Source organism: Mastacembelus armatus, chromosome 21 (genome assembly GCF_900324485.2).
Source record: "Mastacembelus armatus chromosome 21, fMasArm1.2, whole genome shotgun sequence".
Taxonomy (NCBI): domain Eukaryota; kingdom Metazoa; phylum Chordata; class Actinopteri; order Synbranchiformes; family Mastacembelidae; genus Mastacembelus; species Mastacembelus armatus.
Window position 1 is genome coordinate 28561093 of NC_046653.1, and position 18166 is coordinate 28579258.

Below are 18166 nucleotides of genomic sequence, written 5' to 3' on the forward strand. Positions count from 1 at the left end.
CGCAATGAGGCTGGCAGTGAGAGCTGCAGCATGGAGCTCAAGGTCAAAGGTTAGTTGCTTCAGAAAACATAAATCTGATTGTGCAGGTGTTTTAAGAATACAGGACTGGAGGTAGGGGTTTCACCAGTCACAAAGTTCTTCTTAGATTAGCTGCCACTTTGGATGCACTGGCACTGATTTCAGTATTTCAAATTAACAATTACTGTTTTAAAAACTGCATCTTCCACTAACTAACAGGTTGCTTAATGGACCTTATTCAATCTGTTTTAGATTAGCAAGAATACTTAGTTTATGGGAAACTCTGTTTTGCATAGAAAATCCTGGCAGAGCCTGGACCCATGCCTTAAAATGCTTAGAAAAGAAAGACCTCCTGGCATAGAGGTATAGAGTATGTTTTCTCTCCTCACAGAACCACCGTTGTTAATTAGAGAACTGGCTCCAGCTGATGTTGTGAAGGGCTCCAATGCCTGCTTTGAGTGTCTCGTTGGTGGGACAGGCCCGTTTGACATAATGTGGCATAAAGATGCAAAGGAGATCAAAACCAGTGCTAAACATGGCTTCTCCCAGATAAATGGCACCGTAGGTCTAGAGGTGCACAAATGTGATGCTGTAGATGTTGGTGAATACCAGTGTACTGTTGCCAATGAGGTGGGAAGCTGTACTTGTAAAACTACTTTGCGCCTCAAAGGTTAGTCTATTGTTGGTCTGAGAAATACAAATCCATATTTTTATCTTTTTAGATGATAACTGACTATTTAACATTTTATTGGCTTTATCTTTTAGAACCACCAACATTTACCAGCAAGATTGAGAACACCGTCACTGTTTTGGGTAAAATGGCTGAATTTAAATGTTCTGTGAAGGGCTCTCCCACACTCTCCATTCAGTGGCAAAAAGATGAGCTCTGGATTTTAGACGACCCAAAGGTTGAGAGGACATTTGAGAACAATGTGGCCACCCTCAGGATTCCTGCCTGTGAGGTAACACACAGTGGGAAATATGCCTGCCAGGTTATAAATGAAGCTGGACAGGATAAGTGCTTTGCCACCCTGACTGTGCAAGGTATACTTACGCTTATATTGGTAGCAATCAGATCTTTCTATGGTACCAAGTTGGTTCAAAATGTTCTGATGTGTTGGCTTCACTCTGTATTGTAGAGCCTCCTCAGATCACAGAGAAACCTGAGGTGATAAAGGTTACAGTCGGAGATCCAGTCAGTCTGGACTGTAAGGTGACAGGTTCCCCTGACCTCAAAGTGAAATGGATGAAAGATGGCAGGGAGCTTAAGTCCATCAGACAGCACAAGCTGATCTTTGAGAACAACATCAGTAACCTGAAGATTCAGTCTGCACAGGGAGATGATGAAGGAGAATATGTCTTTGAGGTGGCAAACCACATCAGTAGCTGCAGCTGCAAAGTCAAAGTGATCGTACTAGGTTTGTGTAAAAAACAAAGAAGTGCTGTGATACATGTTGACATGTTTGAAACTAATTACATTCTTATTATTCTTTTGATGACAGAACAAGTAATTGCCCCAAGCTTCATCAAACCCCTGGTAGACATGCAAGAGATACTGGGCTCCTTTATTCAGATATGTTGCAAAATCTCTGGTTCCCTCCCGATCTCTGTGGAATGGCAGAAAGATGGGACCAAAATCTCTAGTGGCATAAAACACAAACTCATTCAGCAGGACAATTCTGTGTCTGTAGAAATTGAACAGCTAGAAAGATCAGATGCAGGATTATACTCTTGTAAACTGACCAATGCAGCTGGAAGTTGTGAGTGCAGCGGATCCGTCATGGTCAAAGGTCAGACAGTGCTCTTTATTGTTGGTCATGTAAACCTAAACCAAAGGTAAGTTCCTCTTTAACCTGCTCCATCTTGTTCTCTTCAGAACCTCCCAGCTTTGTTCTGGTTCCTGAGTCCCAGACAGTTATACCAAATGCTACTGTACGCTTCAAAGGCACATTTAGGGGAACACCTCCCTTCATGGTCAAATGGTTCAAGGACGACACAGAGCTCATGAGTGGGCCCACTTGTTTCACTGGACTGGAGGGTCTGTCTTGCTTCTTAGAGCTCTACTCAGTGGATGTTACCCAGAATGGAGTTTACTCCTGCCAAGTCAGCAATGATGCTGGCTCTGTACGCTGCAGTGCAGACTTGATGGTCAAAGGTTGGATTTACATCTTTTAGATCAACTCTTGTGTCACTACTTATCTCTCATATGTATTACTGGCTAAAACTCATGGCTCTCTGTCACATTATACCAACTTTGCAGCACTTTTAATTATATTACTCAAGGCTTTTTCATGGCTGCAGCTTCCCATCAAGACCTGTTGCATTTTCAACAGTCACTCTGCCTCTGGTGCTAACCCATCATTGTCAGCTCATCTCCTCAGCTTATCTAATCTGCCTCACTTCTTGCCTGTTGTGACCATCTGTCATACATTTCCCCGGATACTTCCAGCAGCTAACATATCTGTATTTTGACTTTCCAGAACCACCCGAGTTTGTGCTGAAACTCCCTGCTACTAAGTTTGCGAAGCAGGGGGAGTCACTCCGCCTGGAGTGCAAAGTCAGTGGTACAGCCCCTTTGAAAGTGACTTGGTACAAACATGACACCAAGGTCACGGATGGGGGCAACTACAGGATATCATTTGTTGACTCATTAGCAGTCCTGGAACTGCTCTCAACCAGCTTTGATGATGATGGAGTTTACACCTGTGACGTTCAAAATGATGCTGGCAGTGTGAGCTGCAGCACCACGCTTACCATTAAAGGTCAGCCTCTCTCTGACTTCCTTTGTTATCATGCATTATTTATAATTGGACTCTGATGCACTGGCTATTCAGTGTGTTGTTAAAGTTTGATTGTACTGCTTAAAGCTGGCGTCCGTAACATTTTTGTAAGCTCTCCAGGTATCAGTCTGGTGTGGTGGAGTTATATCACATGCTCAGATTAGGTTATCATTTTGTTGCAGTTCTTTATTAAATCCAATAACACCAATCTTCCACAGCAGCTTGTCCACAGCAGCTTGTCCATTAAATAGCTCCACCAGCAATTTCTCCTGTTCCAACCAGCTATATGTACTATTCCATCTTAGCTGTTGTACCAAATCCCACCCTATGGCTGTACTTACACAAACATTCGCAATTTGGCCATGTAGACTGTATCTCAAAAAACTTCCAGCACCTTAACTGCAGTTCCAGGAAGCTTCCTAAGCAACTCTGCCATCTTAGCTGTGAGCTGTTTGCCAACATATGAAATGTTGTGGGCTTCAGCTTTAACATATGGTTTTCCTGTGTATACCTCTTAAACAGTTTCCTGATCTTTCTGTAGAACCCCCATCTTTTGTCAAAGTACCTCAGCCCATTGAAGGGCTGAAAGGTAAGGACGTGAGTCTGTACTGTGAGATGAGCGGTACAGCTCCGTTCCAGATCACCTGGTTCAAAGACAGGAAACCATTGATTGAGAGCAGGAAGTATAAGATGGTGAGTGAAGGCAGCTCCGCTACACTGCATGTTATTGAGATAGAGCCTTCGGATGCTGGCGAATATGAGTGCAAAGTGTCAAACAGTGTAGGAAGTGACACCTCCCAGACATCAGTTAAACTCAGAGGTCAGTAGAAATGATAAAAATCCTAAGTACTCGATTTTTTATGACTTTGTCACTTTGCTGACTTTCCTTTTTGCGCTGTTTTTCTCCTCTACTCAGAGCCACCGTCGTTTGTGAAGAAAATCTCAAACACGACAGTGATAATGGGAGAGGAGGTGACCCTTGTGGCCACTGTTAAAGGCTCTGAACCCATTACTGTGTCCTGGGTTCAGGACAAGGACCACATTCTCAGGGACGGTGACAACAGGAAAATAACCTGTGAAAACAACCAGGTCACTCTTAAAGTTTTTAAAGCTGATGCATCCACAGCAGGCAGATACACCTGCCAACTCAGAAATGATGCTGGGAGTGTGGAGTGTTTCGCTAACTTGACTGTTCTAGGTTTGTCACCATATAATTCTCTCTTTCTCTTGCAGTCTTTTCTCATCCTTCCCCTGCAGGTTTGATTAAAGTATGTTCTGCTCCTTCTTTGATTCTAGAACCTGCTAAGATACTGGACAAGCCTGATGCTCTGAGTGTGACGGCCGGAGATATGGCTGCCCTAGAGGTTACAGTGTGTGGAACCCCAGAGCTTACACCTAAGTGGTTCAAGGATGGTACTGAGCTGGCCTCTGGGAGGAAATATAAAATCTCATTTTCTCAGATGATTTCCAGCCTGAATGTTCTCTCTGCTGAGAAAATGGACTCTGGAGAATATACATTTGAGGTTATGAACAAGGTTGGAAAGGACCTGAGTAAAATCAATCTCACTGTCCTAGGTTGGTCTCTTCTTGGAGTTTGATGACAAGGGCTGGGTAATTTCAAATTTTGAATGAGTGCCAGTTTGTTACCTGATATATGAGTTATATGGAAATCCTTTTGTTGGTACCTTATTTTTGTAGTAATATAATGTACATTTTACATGTAGAATCAGATGTTTTCAAATATAGTAACAGGAGCCAAAGCTGTTAAAAAGAGGTCGACAAATAAAATCCATTTTAATGAGATGAGATGAGCTAGGCAAGAGAACTTCAGGTAATTTGTCATTGGAGACAGTCAGTTAATCAATGGCTATTGTGAGCAGACATTTAGTTTTCAGCTGAACCAACAAAAACACATAGGATTCATGCCCAGCCCTATTAATAACTAGACATGTTTTTCTGATGCACTTCTGATAGTTTCCCTTCCCAACAGAAAAGACCATACCTCCAACATTCTCGAGGAAGTTGAAGGATTGCAACACAGTTGTCGGAAAAGCTGGAGAGTTGGAGTGCAAAGTGTCTGGCTCACCACCTTTTAACATCTCCTGGTACCATGATGGGGAGGAGATACAGAGTGGGCCAAATTATGAAATTTCATTCAGTGAGAATAGCTGCACACTCAGAGTGCCCACGCTGAAGCTGTTGGACTCTGGAGTGTATAAATGTAAAGCTGTCAACAAGGCAGGTTCCACTGAAACCACAGCGTCCTTGGTCGTCAAAGGTCAGAATGAGATTAAAATAAATAAAAGCTCTCATAATATAAAGATTGCGCCATGTATCATCTCTTTTATTGCCTGTTTTTATTCAGAACCACCATCTTTTGTGGTGCCACCACAGCCTGTGGAGGCCATGCCAGGCTCTAATGTGACATTCTCAGCCATGGTGAAAGGCAGTGCCCCCCTCAAACTGAAGTGGTTCAGAGGAACAAAGGAGGTCCAGGCCGGAGAGGGCTGTGATTTCTCCCTCAAGGATAACCAAGTTATTTTAGAGCTTTTTAATGTGGACAGGTCCCACACTGGAGAGTACACCTGTCAGATCATTAATGATGCAGGAAAGGAAAGTTGCCCAGTTAATCTCACTGTCAAAGGTAAGTTTGACACAAAATTATATTTTTCCTCGATTACAGCATAAAGTGTCTTTGTTTTTTTACCATTATGTAGATCCACAAATTGCAGTGGAACATCTAGTGATGCAGAATGATGAACTGATTAGTTGGTTGAATGATTTGCCAGGAAGCACTACCTGAAGTTTTGTGTCGCTGTGCTTTCTAATTCTTTGTCATTGTGTTGCTCAGAGCCAGCAGCCTTCTCAAAGAAGTTGAAGGATGTTTCAGTGGAGAAGGGCAAACCCTTAACCCTGGAGTGTATATACACCGGGACTCCTACGATCACAGTGAACTGGTACAAAGATGGCCAGCAGATCTTTGCTTCCTACAAGTACAACATCACCACAACTGAAAGCTCCTGCATCCTGCAGTGTCTCAGCACTGATGACAAGGAAGCTGCAGGAAAATACTCCTGTCAAGTGTCCAACGATGCTGGAAAAGACACATGTGACGCAGCTGTGTCCATTCTTGGTTAGTTTGTCTTCTAGTGGATGATACACGTTGAACTGATTGGTTTTGTTTATATTTCAGATAGTTGATTTAAATAAGATTACTTTAACCCTCTGGGGTCTGAGGGGGTTTTTGGGGCCTGGACAAATTTTGACATGTCCTGACATTTGTGCTTTTTAGGGTTAGGGTTAGAGGGTTAGGGTTAGGGTTAGAGGGTTAAAGGACTGTTTAGAGATGAACTTATGGATGCCATTTGAATTTGGCTGCAGATACTTTAACGATATCTGCCCTAAAACAATTTTTCTCTGAAGTTGCTATTAACGGATAAGTTATAAAAAACAAAAACATCAAGGGGCTTTGTGCCTGTCCATATATGCAGGTGACGGCGGTTCGACTCCTGAGCCGGCCGTCAACTGCCCAGAAAAATAATACTTTAAAAAAAACAAAAAAACGAAAACATCTGTTTGACTTTAATCCAATACTGGCTCCATAATTATAGGTAGTCAGAGCTCACTTGCGACTGAGTCATTAAAAAAACTCAGTTTGAGGGTTAGGGTCAGTTCAAATTTTAAGAAAAAGGTCATAAGATGACCTGCATGTCTTCCCTAGCTCTCTCCCTGATTTCCTGTCTCTCTCTCCACTGTCCTATCAATAAAGGCAAAAAATTTTTAAGAAAAAACTGATACAACTATAAATTGTTTACAGTATCTGAAATGTAATAAAATACCAACATACCCAGCCAGTACATCCATGCGGGCACCATAAGGGTTAAGTTTAGCCCAGTTGAGCCCCACAAGTCCAGTCATAACCTGCTTGGGACCCATTTTTGCAGCCCAAACTTAACCCTTATGGGGCCCACATGGGACAGTGTCTAAGACAACAATGTAAGAAGCAGAAATCCCCTGCAGGACCAGGGAAGCACAGAAAATTCACCCAAACTGTTTTAAAAACAGACAGTCTGTGTCTTTAACTTCAGAGCCCCCATACTTTGTCGAGTCTCTGGAGCCCATGGAGGTGACAGCAGGAGACAGTGTGTCTCTGAAATGTCAAGTGGCAGGCACACCTGAGATCAAGGTGTCCTGGTTCAAGGCCGATGGGAAAGTCAGGTCCAGCACCACCTGTAAGTTGGAGTACATGAAAGGCGTCGCCTGTCTGAAGCTCAGCAAAGTCAGCAAGGCCGACATAGGAGAGTACACCTGCAAAGCAGAGAACAGGATTGGCTCTGCCTCCTCAACCTGCAGACTTAATGTGCTAGGTGAGTATCTGTTTTCTGTTGTCCAGAACACTGCCCTTTACATCTTTAAAAGTCAATTATTTATCTCCAAAACAGTGGTAAAAAAAGCACATTTATTGATGTACTGTAGTTATGTAAAGAAGTACTTTTATTTTAGGCTGTTGTTTCCTCTACCCCTCTACAATTCAAAAGTAAAAGTAATTTTTTACCCCTTTCAGTTATCTGACAGTTATAGTTACCCACTACTCTTTTAGCCAATTCAACCATTCGCTGTTTGTTGTCACTTTTTCCAGAGGCCAAGACGCCACCATCCTTCCCCAAAAAAATCACCAGCCTCCAGCAGACGGAGGGGCAGCCAGTAAAATTCGAGTGTCGTGTTGCCGGCTCATCACCCATTGAGGTATCATGGCTGAAAGACGGTGAGCCCCTGGGGCAGGAAGCCGAGTTCTCCATGCTGTATGATGACAACACAGCCCTGCTGCAGATCAGCCGTTCTGAGATGAGGCACTCCGGGGAGTACACATGCGTGGCCACCAACAGTGTGGGCACAGCCTCCTGCAGAGCCAAGCTCACACTACAAGGTCTGTGAAGCACAACAAAAAGCTGCGATTTACCAGACGCCAAGTGCATGAAAGCTTAACCCTTATGGGGCCCACATGGGATGGCAAACCCATGGACAAAACATAAACCTGCATGATGGTTACATCATTCAGGAGCAATGGGATTTGGACTTGAGAAACACTACTCTTATTTTATCATAAATTCACAGTGAGAGTTTTGTGGGAGGGGAGTGATGTGTTTTTTAGTTTATTGCTTAAATGCTATGAAATAAAACAGATGTATGTGTGTATAATGACCCAAACCCACATTAGACACACCCTGACCTTAACTTTTGTGAGACAGCATCAGGCCCAAACTGTTGACGTGTTTCAAGCTAAAGATTTACTGTTGTCTTTCCTTCCTCCCTTTCTATCATGGATCTGCAGAACCAAGATATCCTCCGGTCTTTGATAGGAAGTTGATGCCACAGGAAGTAACGGTGGGTGACAGCATTGAGCTGGAATGTCACATGACTGGCTCTGGCCCCATTAAAGTTAAGTGGTCCAAAGACCATAAGGATATTCGCACTGGAGGGAATTATAAGATTAGCTGTGTGGACAACACGCCCCACCTGACCATTCTGAAGGCAGATAAAGGTGACACAGGAAGATATTTCTGCCATGTCTCTAATGATGTGGGAAAGGATGCTTGTTCATCTGATGTCACTGTCAAAGGTATTTTAACCTGAATCACATTTTGACCCTCTTTTCCAAAACACTCACTGCCCCTTTGAAGGCATTTCTTACTGTAACTAAACAACCCCCCTGACAATCACTTCCTCCTCTTGCTTTCAGAGCGTAAAAACCCTCCAGTGTTCACCAAAAAGCCCTCAGAACACATTCAGGACACAGAAGGTAAACTGGTGAAGATTGAGGGCAGAGTCTCGGGCTCACAGCCCATGTCTGTCAGATGGTTTAAAAACAACATGGAGATCCACAGCTCTGACAAATTTGATATCAGCTTTAAGAGTAATGTGGCCGTGCTGTGCATTAAGAGCAGTCTGGTGACCGACAGTGGCACGTACTCCTGCCAGGCTTCCAACGAAGCTGGAAGAATCTCCTGCGACGTCACTGTGGGCATCTCAGGTGATTTTTTTTGTCTTTTTTTTAACCATTATGTAGCTTTTTTTAACCAGGGAAGTCCCATTTGCTAGTGCAACTTGGAAGCAAAACAAGCTTGGTCATGCACACAAAACAGTACAAATATGTGTGTGGAGATTTTCAATCGTCCAGGTCAGGGGTCGGCAACCTGTGGCTCTTTTATCCCTCTGCTGCGGCTCCCTACGGCCTTGGAAAATAAACAATGAGTATTTAATTCAAATGTATTTTAGTTTAGTTAGTTTTTAAAATGTAATTCCAAATTTGAAAATTATGGAGATCTTGTAAAATCTAAATAAAACATGATAAAAAATTGTTGTCGCTCTTAACAGCTGCCTGCGCGTGATTTCTACAATTTTTTGACCCCAGCTAAGCAACTATGGAGAATTCTAAGAAAAGAAAAGTATCTCAAGAAAACAGAACGTTTAATGCTACGTGGGCAGATTCATTTGCTTTCACTGCTGACGAGACTGGTTTACCAGTCTGCTTAATATGTGATGAGAAACTAGCAAACAACAAAAAGTCAAATGTTGCAAGACATTTCCAGAATAAACACGCAGCCTTTGCTCAAAAATATCCGGATGGAGACGAGAAAAATATCGTTTCAGAACTGATGCGGAAGGTTGATATGAGCAAAAAATGTTTTTAAGAAGTGGATGAAGTCTGCAAATTCAACCACATAAGCTAGTTTGAAATGGCCAGGCACATTTCAAACACTTAAAAGAATCTTTCATTAAGATTTCTGAACACCTATTCTCGGACTTTAAAAAAATAAAGGCAAGAAACGTTTTATCCGGTGTTATTTTATTTTATATTTCAAAAGTGTTTTGCAGCTCCCGGTGTTTTCTTTTCTGTGGAAAATGGGTCCAAATGGCTCTTTGAGTCTTTAAGGTTGCCGACCCTTGGTCCAGGTGAAGTTATCTAGAGGTTTAGTCATGGCAACTGGACTTTTAGTTTTTAGGTCGAAATGTTTCACTACACTCCACCACTAGTCCAAACAGGCTCATTAGGTGAGCTATGTAAATCAGGTGAGATCGTTAGACCCACACTCCTGAGTTGGTTTCACTTCACACCTGGCCTGAATAGGCTCACTAGGTGAACAATAGAAGTGAGCTCAGGTGAGGGTCATTAGGATCTAATGGTGAACTCATGTGACCCCTCTGATTCACCAAGAGTGTGTCCTCCCTGAAAAACATCTGATTTGTTCCTTAATTTTCTGGGAACAGATGATAAGGCAGCCTGGTAGATTGAAGACAGGTTATGTCTGAGCCCTCCACCCCTGTTAAGGGAGGGTTTTTCACTTGGACATAGATAGATTCCCTGACCCCTCTCTCAAACCACCTATCTTCTCTGTCCAAAATATGTCCATCACTGTCTTCAAATGAATGTCCTGTCTCCTTTAAATGGAGGTGCACAGCTGACTGTGGTCCTGAGGAGCAACTCCTCCTGTGCTGGGTCATCGTCCTGTTAAGTGGTTGTTTGCTTTCTCTGAGCATTCTTCTTCATACTGGACGGCAAATACTACATTGCTCCTCTTTTGTTTTGGTGTCCGGTCTTTAGGGTGAACAAGTCTCTGTCTCAGTGTGTTGGTGGGTTTGAAGTGAACTGGTGTCTGGTGTTTCCCAAAAATGTGTTTAAGCCTCTCTGAAGCACCTGCTACATAGGGAATGACCAGGTTTTTCCTCTGTGGATCTTGAGGCTCAGCTGTGTCTCTTGTTTTGCCTGATGTGGATATTGCCTTGTTGAAAGCCATCTTAGGGTAGCGACAGGTTTTGAGGGCTGTCTTCAAGTGAGTGTCCTCCCTTGATGTACATACTTTGGACAGAGAAGATCTGTGGTTTGAGAGAGGAGTCAGAGAAGCTATAAATGTTCAACTAGAATTATAGAATTAGATCCTGGGTTAGACACAGAACACACTGAAGAGGAGGAAAACATTGCCAGTTTAGTAACCTCAACACTGACACAAGCACTTTCCACTGAAATATGTTTTTTTTTTTTCGACAGAGGCCAAGAAGGCTCCGGTGTTTGACATCCCTCTCAAACCAGTGACTGTGGATGAGGGCGATAAGTTGAGTCTTAGGTGTCACGTATGTGGGTCTCCTCCTCTGAAGATCCAGTGGATGAAAGACAGGAAAGATCTGACTTCGGCTGGTAGCACCAGAATCTCCTTCTCTGATGGGACAGCCTGCCTTGAGATCAGCTCGGCCTCCAGACACGACGCTGGCGATTACCTTTGCAAGGCCACAAATGAGGCCGGCAGTGAGTTCTGCAAGGCTAAAGTCACCGTCAAAGGTAAAACTGTGAAAACTCTTTTCTTTTCACTACTTTTTAAATCATAATTCAATTTCTTCCCTTTTCACTTTTCTCATTAGCATTCTTTAGCTGTACCACAGATCTTAAAGCTGATCTCAAGGCTAATGTAAGGCAGGGCAGGGTGCACTGGTACTGTCAAACTATAGTTGTGTGTGCTGTTGGGGAGCATTCAGAGACAAAAGAACTAATCACTCCTGACTGACAATCATCAATATTTGTGCTGTACTATCCCATCTTACTGCTGATGGAAGATATCAGAAGTCAGGTAAAATTTTGCTACTGATTTGCTTCTTCCTCGTCAGAAACAGCTCCATCTGAAACTGGGCTTCATGCACAAACTACTTGCAAGGAAATATCTGTCACATGCTGTGTGTAGTTTAGTTTCACTAATAGAATAACAATGTAAATAATAATGTAAATCTTGTTTTGTTCTGCTGCTCTTTTTAGCTGAAAAAATGCAGAGGGGTGACGGTATATTAAGATTGGGAAAACTGAGGGGAGACTTGAATGAAACAGAGGGCAGTCTTACTGTAGTGCTAATTGCTCAGGAAATAATACCTAAATCCTACTGGAGAACAGTACTTTAGTGTCTGTTGTTTGCGAATGGCTAAATGCCTTGATATAGGCGGTGTAACATTGGACCATGTTGTTGTGTTGTAGACAAACCAGGATCAGCTCCACCCCATGCTGAAGCTCCAGCTGCTGGTCTGATCAAAAAACTGGACAACCTATTCTTCATTGAGGAGCCCAAAAGTGCACACGTCACTGAGAGTAAGACACCGCATCTAAACAACTGGTGAATTAGTGCTGTGGAGCTGGAATGAATTTATCATGTGATCAGTGTTGTCTTTATTAGTGACCAGCTTTTTTGTTCATGCTGGCTGTGCCCTAGCTCTTATGCAGACAGAGGCAATCCATGGTCCCAGAGGGCCGCTGCCCTGCTTGATTTTCAGCTATCCCTGCCCTACCACTGCTGATTAACTGGATTAGGCACGTTCAGTCAATCAGAAGCCACAAGATACCATCTCAGATGAGGGTAGAGTGGAGAAAGACAACTAAATTGGTACCTTCCAACTTCTGATTGGTGGAACACGCCTGATGCAGTAATCTACAGTGGTAGGACAAGGAATTTCCCTTGTGGACCAAAAAAATCTATCTACCTACCTACCTCACTACTGGGGAAATGTTCTGCATCTGAATTTAGCAACAAACCCATTTCAGATGATGCTGTGAAAGTTGATGTCAGTAACGTTGTTGTAACTTTCCATCCACAGAGGGCACTGCCACCTTCATTGCCAAGGTGGGTGGTGACCCCATCCCCAGTGTGAAGTGGATGAAAGGGAAATGGAGGCAGATCACACATGGTGGTCGAATCTCCATCGAGCAGAAGGGCCAGGAGACCAAGCTGCAGATCAGAGAGGTGACCAAGTCAGACTCGGGTCAGTATAGATGTGTCGCCTCTAACAAGCACGGGGAGATCGAATGTAGTGCCGACATGCATGTGGACGAAAAGAAAGAGGCAGTGGTGCTCGAGGGAGATCTCCGAGCTAAACTGAAGAAGTGAGTTCATTGGAGAAAAAAAATTTACCTTCATGAAATAATCTGACAGCAAAGAACCATCCATTCTTTAGACATCTACTGAAATATCTTATAAGAAAAATATTCTGTAACTTAGTTTTGAACATAGTTTTAATCTCTGAGTTTATCTCCTTTGTTATACTCCCAGGACACCATCAAAACAGAAGAGTCCACAGGAGGAGAAGGACATTGACATTATCGAGTTGCTGAGGAATGTGGACCCCAAAGAGTACGAGAAATATGCCCGAATGTACGGCATTACAGACTACCGAGGTCTGCTGCAGGCCATCGAGCAGCTGAAGAAGGAGAAGGCTGAAGAAAGTGGAAGACCGGTAACAATTGGCCTGTGTCTGTGTGTGTGTGTGTGTGTGTGTGTGTGTGTGTTGTATTGATTAGTTGCTAACTGGTAGTTGTTGACAGGAACTGGAACGTGGAGACAGAGAGCCTGATGAGGACATGGCCCGACTGGTGGCCGACCTGCAGAAGAGAATGGAGCGGACAGAGGTCAGTACATGTATACACATCCATACATTTATGCAGGTGCTGGGTATGAACAATCTGCAGAAACCACATTTCCCAGTTAATCTATAACCCTGTAAATTTGCAACTGGAACTATAGTTATGTGCTAGAACAGACTATAAGCAGCTCTGCTGGTGATGTCCTGTATTTTCCTGCTAATTTCCTGTGGAATAAAGTGTTTTTCACCATAAAACTGAGAAAGCAGCCTAACTTCAGTGTTGGTGAAATGGACTGCCGAGAGTTCATTCTCCTGTTGCTTCTGCAGCCCGTCACTGTGGTGAGGGACATCGCTGATCAGTCTGTATTCACTGGAGAGGAGGCAGTGTTTGAGTGTGCCATCAAGATCAACTATCCAGAGATCACCCTGTCCTGGTACAAGGGCACGCAGAAGCTGGACACTAACAGGAAGTACGACATCAGTATCAGTGGTGATTGCCACCTGCTGAAGGTCAAGAAGTGCGAGTTATCCGACCAGGGCAACTACCGGGTAGTCTGTGGGCCACACATCTCCAGCGCCAAGCTCAACGTCATGGGTTGGTGCTCATATTATATGCCTGTAGCTCTACAACATTTGCTAGTCACATTGTTTTATTCACATGCCATCAGTACAGATGGACCACAAATGCCAGTTGCTGCCGACATGCGAGTACTCTACTATGTGGCTGTTGAAAGCTTGAAATACTTAGACTAAAGTCTAATACTAAATATTAGACTTGTGTGTTCTGAAGAAACGTAACACTGAAACCTACTATTACAAGTGAGGCAGCCTATCTTTAAAGTAGAAAATAGATGAATGATTTCTACTTTGAACACACCTACCGCAAATCACCAGTATGGCTAATTTCACTTTGTAAACAGCTTCCAAACCTTTTCATTACTCTACATGAAACTTCTTTTGTGATGCTCAGTGACTTGTAAATCCTCCTGACAGTTGCTGTTGTGTGTTCTGTCTTCCAGATGCAGAGGTTGAGAAGCATCTGCAGGACACTTTGGGTAAGGAAGGCCAGTCGTGTACTCTGTCTTGTCAGTTGTCCATCCCTAATGTAGAGGCTCAGTGGTTTAAAAATGGCAAGCAATTAGAGATGAAGGGCAGGTACACATCTGAAATGAAACACAAAGTTCAGAAGCTTCTGATCAGAGACCTGAAGCCAGAAGACCAGGGCCGATACACCTGCAAGTATCAGCATTTGGAGTCCTCGGCTGACCTCTGGGTGGAAGGTTTGTACCTGGAAACCTTCCTGGAACCTTGTAGATGTGGTGGATGTTCTCCCCATTTACTAATCTCTTTAGACTCTCCCACCATACTCTGAGACTAATCCTCTTTTTTCTCTTTCTTCTGGGATTTGCCATCCTCTGTCTTAACATTCTTCCTGCTTCTCCTCTCCTGGACTATTCTGCAAAAACATCCCGCCATCTCATTCATTGTCTCCTTACACCGTCTCAAATCCATCATCATCACAGCTAGTCATTTTAACCATGACCTAAACGTCCCTGTGATCATTTCTAACCATGTGGATGCTGTGTCAACTACTATGCAGCTATTGTCATTCGCTCCCAGTTGTGATGGCACACGAACTTACACATTCACATCTTTATTTCTTTTAGCTGAACAAATTCATTTCACCAAACGCATCCACAACGTCGAAGTCAACGAGCGCCAGTCGGCCACCTTTGAGTGTGAGGTGTCCTTTGACAACGCAATCGTGTCATGGTACAAAGACACCTGGGAACTGAAAGAGAGCCCTAAGTACAACTTCAAAAGCGAGGGCCGAAGACATTTTATGGTCATCCGAAACGTGACCATTGAAGACGAAGGTGTGTAGAGTGGCATCCAGCCCCAATGGCCCATCACAAAGCCCTACAGATTTTTTTCTCACTGTTTTTATGCCTTGAGTGTTAAACATTCATTACTAATCCCATGTAGGCGTGTACTCAGTGATTGTGAGGTTGGAGCCCAGAGGAGAGGCTAAGAGCACAGCTGAGCTTTATTTGTCTGGCAAAGGTACAGTTCCAGTCAGGTGGCACCTATTAAGCTTCTGCTCAGCTTTTTTCCATTTTATTATTTAACACATGGTTCAATTTTCTCTCTCTTTTTTTTCCAAAGACATTGAATTAGCGATGGTACCCATGGGTAAGTATTTAATTTTCATCTCTGTCAACACCTTTAATCTATTAGGAGCATTTTAGGAAAGCATGTGGATTTTCCAAAATGTCAGTGAATAGCAAATAGAATGTTTGTCCTAGTATGACTGTATATATGCAACCCTGGTTCTTTTGAATACTTTTGAATAAATTATGCTAAGTTAGTTTTCCATATTCTGTAGATGTCCCAGACTCCTCAGTTCAAAGACCTGAAGTGCCATCATCAGTGGCAATTCAAGGTAAGATGGGGCACTTCATTTTGGAAGGTTTCTACTTAGATTCAAAAACACATTTTACCATTTAGACTATCAGAGATGTGCCTGTCAGTTTTTATCAGTCTGCCTAAGTGATGCTTTTAAAGGCAGTGTTTTCTGGCTGACAACATTATGACCGACATGTTTTTATTTTTTAAAGAATCTGCTGAAATCTATCACTATGAAGAAAAGACTGAAGAGAGAGGTATTAACTTTCTTGTGTGTTATCTGTTTACACCCTGGCCAGATTTTACTGGAATGAACTGGTCACTTTTGCCACAGAGAAATTCAATTACACATTAAATTCATCATTTATAGTTAACAGAAAGAACTTACTTATTTTTACTGCTGTAACCATTCACCTCCCTGACCATCATATTAGTTCATATGTTGCATTTTGTCTTTTTGTTGTCAACAATGGAAACAAACCTTTTCTTCTTTTTCAAGCATCAGCTGAATATTCGTATCAATATGAAGAAGAGGTGGAGATCGAGCAGAGAGGTATTCCTTTTTTTTCACTCAAACCTCATTCTTTCCATCTTTACAACCACCTGCAGCAGATCTGGGGAAAATGGGACATAATTCTCAGTTTTAAAAGGAGACAGGCCTAATTTTGATGAATTCTATACAGGGAACCATTTAAAAATCCACATAAAGTATTTATCCACCTACAATATAATATATTTTGTTAAATTTGAAAATTAATGTATTTATTTCTATTCTTTATCAAAACATGAAGTAAAGTTGAAAGTGTGAATTTCCCCAGATGTGTTTCTCACATCCTTGCATCGCTACACAACGTGTTATTCTTGTTAATTTATTTGTTTGTGACATTTCTTTCATCCCATCCTCAACCTCCCCATCATACACTCACTAACTTTTAGTTGTGTCATCATTTCACTGTCAGTAGTGTTTAGCCAATGTGGTAAAGTGACTGATGCTTTGTCAGGGAATGACGGCTCACTAAAAGCTTTAGCTTCTTCAGTTCTGTCTCACTGATTGGTGAACTAAAGCTTCTCCGAGACCACTACACTTTGTTGAACTATGAAATGACATGAGTTTCTGTCCCTGAGCACAAACTGTTTTGCTCATGTTTGTCTTCTGTCACGTTTGTGGTCGCCACCTTCAGTCGAGTATCAGAGCTGGACAGAAGAGACAGTGTCCACAACCAAAGGTATCAGGATCGGACAGTGACAAATCAAATGTTTGTTTGAACTGCTCTTCACCTTGGCTCTTGCTTAGTTTGTCTTTATGTCTAGTCTGTCAGTTGCTTCTGATGTCTCTCACCCTTCTTTTTATCTTTGTCCCATAACCCTTCTTCTTTTTTGGGTTTAATCACAATGACCTGTTTTGCTTCCTACATTAGTCTCACACCAGATTGTTTTTGTTTTCTGCCGACCTCCTAAAAACTTTTCATTTCTTTCCTTAAATGCATGGATGCAGATAAGCACTCATGGTTATTATTTTACTTAACATAAAGCTTTATGTCTAATTGGTCTGCTATGCATATTACGTTTGGAGTCTGCTCTAGTAACAGATTCTTTACATATTATTTAAGGTAATTTAAGCTTGACAGGACAAAAGCAGCATTTTTGTAGATCTGAATATGTTTGTTGTGAACAGGTATTCCTATTTTAAAGGTTTTACTGCAGTATCATGGGCTTGAGAAAGTGGAAATGTGCTGACACTGATGATGATATTGAGCATCTTTCCCCACTAGCTGCCAGAGTTCCTATCGAGGAGACAGTGGAGACCAAGAAAATGGAATTGAGAGAGGAAATCCCATCAGAAGGTAGTACAAAGCTGAACATTCTCCTGCTGCAGCTTTTGGTCTGTACTCTACTGCTAACACCTTTGATTGATTTGTGTTGTTCACTCCTGTTTGTTCTTCCTGTATTCTGTCTTGTTTTGTTACGGATGGAATTGTTACTGCATTAGCTGTTTCTTTCTTCTGTCTGTCATCTTCTGCTCTGCTTCACCTGCAAATACAAAGAATCTCTGTTGTGATGCTAACACAGTTGGTGTCTTTTAAGTTCCCAAAACTGAGATAAAGCCTGAAGAGAAGCGGACACCAACAGCGAAGGAACCGTCCCCACCCAAAGGTACCACATACCATTGCTGTTGGAATGGTCCCATTTGAGTCAAACTTCACTCATGGCTTTCCATGTTGTCCACACCGTTAAACTAGTTCTTGTGCATTTAGTATAATTTCGTAGGTGTGATGTATAACCTCCTTTAATGTTTCTATGAAATTTCACTTATTTTACTGAGAGTAGCAGAAGCCAAAAGGCCAGTGGAGGAAAAGGTTCCTGTAGTTTCAGTCCCAGAGAAGAAGGAGGCTCCTTCTTCCAAAGGTAGAGGTGAAAGTGTTCTGACATCTCTCTACTGAACAGCTGCCATCTTTGCTAATGACACTGTCTTCTGTTATTTGACTGATGTGTGTATTCACATTCACTTCTCTTCCTTTCATCGTCTTGCTTCCGTTGATGGTCTGGTTTACGGTATCTTTGAATGTTTC

The 18166-nt window shown here is 42.5% G+C and overlaps 1 protein-coding gene across 9 annotated transcripts in view; it reads left to right on the forward strand.

Moving 5' to 3' along the window:
• Positions 1 to 18166, forward strand: part of LOC113123841 (titin-like) — a 218002-nt gene that overhangs the window by 54769 nt on the left and 145067 nt on the right. For 6 of the 9 annotated variants that reach the window (XM_026296157.2, XM_026296164.2, XM_026296162.2 and 3 more), the window contains 25 exons: positions 4095 to 4373; positions 4789 to 5076; positions 5164 to 5442; positions 5650 to 5931; positions 6887 to 7165; positions 7438 to 7725; positions 8131 to 8418; positions 8539 to 8829; positions 10846 to 11133; positions 11815 to 11925; positions 12429 to 12714; positions 12881 to 13064; positions 13153 to 13236; positions 13518 to 13785; positions 14210 to 14470; positions 14858 to 15067; positions 15177 to 15254; positions 15357 to 15383; positions 15577 to 15633; positions 15809 to 15853; positions 16096 to 16149; positions 16778 to 16822; positions 17369 to 17440; positions 17682 to 17750; positions 17925 to 18002. In XM_026296157.2, the coding sequence (XP_026151942.1) occupies positions 4095 to 4373; positions 4789 to 5076; positions 5164 to 5442; positions 5650 to 5931; positions 6887 to 7165; positions 7438 to 7725; positions 8131 to 8418; positions 8539 to 8829; positions 10846 to 11133; positions 11815 to 11925; positions 12429 to 12714; positions 12881 to 13064; positions 13153 to 13236; positions 13518 to 13785; positions 14210 to 14470; positions 14858 to 15067; positions 15177 to 15254; positions 15357 to 15383; positions 15577 to 15633; positions 15809 to 15853; positions 16096 to 16149; positions 16778 to 16822; positions 17369 to 17440; positions 17682 to 17750; positions 17925 to 18002 (4491 nt within the window). The remainder of the gene's footprint in view (positions 1 to 4094; positions 4374 to 4788; positions 5077 to 5163; positions 5443 to 5649; positions 5932 to 6886; positions 7166 to 7437; positions 7726 to 8130; positions 8419 to 8538; positions 8830 to 10845; positions 11134 to 11814; positions 11926 to 12428; positions 12715 to 12880; positions 13065 to 13152; positions 13237 to 13517; positions 13786 to 14209; positions 14471 to 14857; positions 15068 to 15176; positions 15255 to 15356; positions 15384 to 15576; positions 15634 to 15808; positions 15854 to 16095; positions 16150 to 16777; positions 16823 to 17368; positions 17441 to 17681; positions 17751 to 17924; positions 18003 to 18166) is intronic. The other 3 variants (XM_026296159.2, XM_026296158.2, XM_026296161.2) reach the window with 3 other exon arrangements.